Below are 5364 nucleotides of genomic sequence, written 5' to 3'. Positions count from 1 at the left end.
AATAGGGAAGGACAGTACCATGAGATTGGAAATCACATCCAATTTTCTCCCAAGATTTCTCCTCTCCAATATTTTTCCCTTTTAGACAATTTAGAAATACAATTATGATTTAGCTTGTTCATGAACGTCAAGACCACACCATTTCAGTCTAGAACTCTATATTTAAGGATCTTTTTCAAGGGTTCCTTTGGCTCTATATCTAAGGTTCCACTGGCTCTATGTCCAGCTCAAAAACCACAACTTCTTATGCAAGGTATAAGTCCAAATCTTATTTTCTCTCTATCCTCCAGCCATCATCTACCACTGGTGGATATTTTCCAAATGGTGGGGATTTCTTTCTATAAGATTAAAAATATATTTTAAATTTTTCTTTTATTTTTATTTTTGGTTCACACTCCCAACCTTCATAAACATGTCACCATTTCCCTCAAATAAAATTTGTCTTTTAGATACAAAGTTTTACTAGGCCTCTTTCACTAGATCATGAGTTATTAAGTCTTGTAAAGTAAAAAGTAACTAGTAGTAAAACAAATATTCACAACAATTGGGGTGTTACACTTGTATTTTGAAAGATTTAATCCCTCTCTACCATCAATAATCTAGAGATCCATATTTATCAAGCAATCTAGAGATCCATATTTATCAAGATTGGAAAACAATCAAATTTATTAAGATTTGTGGTAAAAAAAATGTGTATTTGATCCCCTCCACACTTGTTGAATATATGGAGTAATGATGAATCTTTGCCCTTTATATAGATATGTCTTTATTTTTTAATATGGTTTATAATATAACATAATATTATAAACCAAATTATATACATGTAATTTATGATAAGATAAATGAAATTTATAAGAAAAATTAATAATATTAAATAAATAAATATAAAATATTATAATAAGTAATTGCAATTTAATTCTATTAATTAGGTAGTATTTTTAATTCTATATTGGAATATGATTTATAATATATTATAATATAAAAAGAGCTACATTTTATAATAATTATAGGTTTTTCCCCTGGGAAAAAGTCGTAATTTCTATTAGAGTTAAGAAATTACATTTTGTATATGCCGAAGCATTCATATAGAGGCAGTTGTGCCTGTCAAGTTCATAGTCTGCTAAATTAGATAATCAAAAATAAAGCAAGTTGTCTCCACGCAGGGAGCATTCCAAAACTATATACTAGTAGTGTTCAAAATTGAAGCCATTGCTCTACGCAGAGAGCCATATATATATGCTGTTAATATCAAAAGTATAGTGCTGTACTGAACTAGACAAAGTAAAATATATACAGGCTATTAACAACAAAACAAGAAAGTCTGTAATGGGCTTTTATAGCCCATCACCCATATGATCATCAAAGGGTCTGTGATAATGCTGATAGTATGATCCATCGATTTCCTCCTGTATCTGCCAATTATCTCCTTGTCTGTGCGCTGCCTCTTTGGAGAGTTGATCAGCGATGGTGTTTTGTTCCCTGTAGATGTGACGACAAACAAATGATTCAAAGGAAGTAGTCAGTCTCTTTGCCTCATCTAATATGTGTCTCAACGTAAATGCATGACAATGAGATGCATCATTCAGCCAATTGCATACTATTTTAGAGTCTCCAAATAGCTGGAGATGTCTGCACTGTTTTTGAATGGCAAAGTATATGATGTGTTTAGCTGTGCACAGTTCAGCATAGTTATTTGTGCCTCTGCCTAAATTTATTTGTATTTTATAGCAGTGTGATTCGTTGAGATAAAGAATTGCTCCTCCTCCGCAGCCCACTTCTTGCGCCGAGCCATCAAAAAATGCCCATGGTTTCGATTTGTCAATATTCACCTGTCTAATGATACGAACAGGGCCTGAGGTTTCATCTTCAGGTATCATGTTATAATCAGCAATAGTATGGTGAAGGATAGTGGGCCAATGAGGGGCTCTAAGATTAAAGATAGCCTGATTCCGGGCAATCCAAACTGCCCAGCAAGCAAGCAGCGGAATATTGATGGATTTCCCCGAGTGGTTATGATTCCAGTTCTCCCATGCATCCATTATATTATTGCCTTGCCAATTTTTCAAATGCGGGAGATGAGTGATGAGGGCATGCCAAAACTGTAATGTAATGCTACAGTTCAAGAATAAATGTACAGTGCTTTCTTCCTCCTCATGACAAAGATGACAACGGAAAGGTCCATGAAAGGATCTCTTCATAAGATTTGTGCCCGTTGGTACTTTATCAAACAGAATATTCCACATAAGCAATCGAGTGCGGGGGGCTGACTTGAGTTTCCATAATGCTTTCCATGAGGGGTGGATATTCTGAGGTTTGTGTGGCTCCATGAGTTTTAGATAGCCAAGCTTCGGGACATATGCTCCATGTTTAGCAAAGGCCCATATGATTTCATCAGGTCCTTCAGTGAGCCTGATGTGGGCTTGAGTGAGCGCGTCCGTGTACTCTGTCCATTCATTTTGCCACTGTGCCGGAATTTCTAATGCTTGCGCACTGGTCCAAGCCTGATGAAGGAAGGAGGAGTTTGCTTGATCTCCAATATGCATGATATTGATGATACCTCTGTCATTAAGGTGCCTGATGAGTCCAGCTGATAGTCTATGAATGTTTCCACATCCGACCCATGGGTCCTGACCTATACGAACCGCATTGCCTGCCTTAATGCGCCAAGTTAATCCTTCTCGTAACAGAGGTAAAGTACCAATAACTGCTTTCCAAATGATAGATATGTGATGATTTGTTCCATGTTGAGTGCAAATCCAGTCCAGCACGTTCAGGGGCTTGATGTATTTTGTATATGCTACCCGTGTCCATAGTCCATCAGTGGTAAGGAGCTGCCACCCAAGTTTGGCAGCCAGTGCCCTGGAGAAAAGGTCGAGCCTCTTGATACCCCATCCCCCCCAGCGCTTGGGTTTGGCGATGGTGTCCCATTTAACCCAAGCAAATAGTCTGCCTGGCTGATGTCCCTTCCAAAGAAATCTGCTGCAAATATGTTGTAACCTGTTCAGTATGCCCTTAGGTATCCAGGTGAGAGCCATCCAGTAGACTGGCGTGGCTTCAATCACTGCTTTAATGAGGATCAGTCTGCCTGCACGGGAGAGATATCGATGATACCATACTTGGAGTCTCTTTTCCACCTTAGCTATGAGCCATAACCAGTCAGCAATTCTGTAGCCATTAGGTTTCAGTCTGAAACCAAGGTACTTTATACCATCCGACAGGGTCAAGTTGATAAAGGGGAATCGCTGAGTAGCAAAAGCTGTTTCATGTATAGAGCAGCCAATAGTGGTGATGGTGGATTTATTATCATTAATCTTCATACCTGTAGCTTGCTGAAAGAGAAGAATGGAGTTATGGAGGGTAGTGGAATCCCCAATACTGCCATTCAAAAAAATCAGGATATCATCAACAAATAATAGATGGGTGAGGTAGAAATTATCCGCAAGTTTAATGCCAGATAAATGATGTCTGTCACGGGCAGATGAGATAACTCTACTTAAACCTTCCATAATAAGTAAAAACAACAGAGGTGAGAGCGGACAACCCTGTCTGAGTCCTCTCTCAGAAGTAAAGAACGAGGTAGCTTCCCCATTAAGTAATACACTGTAGGATACATCAGTGATGCAGCTCATAGTCCATTTGATGAAGTCATAGGGGAACCCCAGATGAGTGAGCAGCAGCCTTAAGTATAACCAGTTAGTTCTGTCAAATGCCTTGGACAAATCCACTTTTAGGATCATTCCTTTTTGTTTTTTGATCTGCAAGGTGTGCATGAGTTCTTGGGCAGTGGCAATAGCCTCGTGGATCTGTCTGTGGTGAAGGAAAGCAAATTGTTCGGAGGATATGTGATGTGAAATAATAGGCTTGAGGCGATTAGCAATGGTCTTGGCTATGATCTTGTATAGGCAGTTGCAGAGGGATATGGGACGGAAGTCATCGAAGGTGCTCGGGGCATTTGATTTGGGGATGAGAGCAATGAAGGTGGATTTAATGGCTGAGGATATTCTGCCACTTCTTCTGTTGTCTTCTACTATCTTCAGAAGGTCATTACCCAGGAGTTCAAAGAACGCAAGGTAGAATTCAATGGTCCATCCATCAGGTCCAGGGCTTTTATCTTTTTTGAACCATTTCAGTGTAGCCTCCAATTCTGCCATGGTCACTTCCTTCTGTAGCTCCTCAGATTCTTCCTGTTCAATGTATCTAGGGAAGAGCTCAGCCACTCTCATGATTTCTAATATATTAACTTCTACAGGAGCTTTATAAATGCCTCTAAAGTGCTCTGTGGCCAGCCTGGCCAGGTTCCGTTGAGAAGTAACAGGATTCCCTTGATCGTTCTTTAACTCCCAGATAGTATTGATAACTTTCCGTCCATTAGCAAACTTGTGATAAAATTTAGTATTAGCATCCCCTTCCGTGAGCCAAATAGCTCTGCTTCTAAGTCTCCAGCTTTCTTCCCTTTCTCTCAGGATTTGAGAGCGTTTTGCAATAAGAGAGGTGTAATTCTCCTTGCTTTCAGGGGAGTGGAAAGTCCCATTTGACGATTCTTCAAATTCGGCAATGACCCTTTCAGCCTCTTTTAATGTCTGATTATCTTGTATGCGTTTTTGATGTGCCCAGTTCTTGGTAATCTGCTTGAGTTCTGTAAGTTTCCTGACAAAACCCACTGAGATGTCCTCTCCTTCTCTGATGATATTGGATTTCCAATAATTATGGACCAATTGGATGTAAGAGGGATCCTGGAGCCAAGAGGCATTAAACTTGAAAGGGCTTTTGATTTTGTGGGAGTTGTCTTCAGCTTCTAAGAAAATAGGCCGATGATCTGAGATGCCTCCCGTTCCAACCCATTGACGAACTCTGGGGAGGTTATTAAACAAAGATTCCTTGATAAGAAATCTATCGAGTCTCCTGGCAAGGCTTTGATCTCCACTTCTGTTATTTGACCATGTATATTGAAGTCTAGCAGACGGTATATCCACCCATTGATGATCCTCTAGTAGGCTGGACATAGTATCTGTTAGGGAATCGACCTGAGCTAAGTGTCCCCATGACTCACTGAATCCGAGAGAGAAGTTGAGATCCCCTCCAAGAATAATGTTGTCTGCTTGGAAGATTTCGGATTCAAGTAAGGACCATCAATAGTTGGCACGGTCAGCGCAAGGGCCATAGACATTGATAATTCTAATATCCCTTTCTACAGAATGTGCACTAATGTCAAGTCCAATGAAACCTCTTCCTCCAAAAATATTCCTGACCTCCGCAACTCTGTTATTGACCCCAATGGCCAAGCCCCCTGATCGTCCGGACGCATCCAGTGCATGGAAGGTCCAGTTAGGTAGCCAGGCAGTGAGGGTATGGATGAGGGGTTCG

General features: G+C 40.1%; 1 protein-coding gene across 1 annotated transcript; it reads right to left on the bottom strand.

Moving 5' to 3' along the window:
- Nucleotides 1–1334: 1334 nt before the first annotated feature.
- Nucleotides 1335–5003, bottom strand: LOC149225384 (uncharacterized). Its single transcript, XM_089379919.1, has 2 exons — nucleotides 4158–5003; nucleotides 1335–4031 (listed from the first exon to the last, which is right to left on the bottom strand). Exons 1-2 carry the CDS (start codon nucleotides 5001–5003, stop codon nucleotides 1335–1337), a joined length of 3543 nt encoding a protein of 1180 aa, XP_089236045.1.
- Nucleotides 5004–5364: the final 361 nt, after the last annotated feature.

The sequence above is a fragment of the Pinus tabuliformis genome, chromosome J (assembly GCF_031772625.1).
Source record: "Pinus tabuliformis cultivar Carrire ecotype Pingquan chromosome J, CPIR1, whole genome shotgun sequence".
Lineage (NCBI taxonomy): Eukaryota > Viridiplantae > Streptophyta > Pinopsida > Pinales > Pinaceae > Pinus > Pinus tabuliformis.
The sequence above is the reverse complement of the archived record's forward strand: the minus strand, read 5'-3'. Positions and strand labels throughout refer to the sequence as shown.

Coding starts and splice junctions, on each gene's coding strand:
- LOC149225384 (XM_089379919.1), bottom strand. CDS start 5,003: ATGTCCAGCCTACTAGAGGATCATCAATGGGTGGATATACCGTCTGCT. Junction 4,032..4,157: donor CTGAGGAGCTACAGAAGGAA/GTGACCATGGCA, acceptor GACCTTCTGAAG/ATAGTAGAAGACAACAGAAG.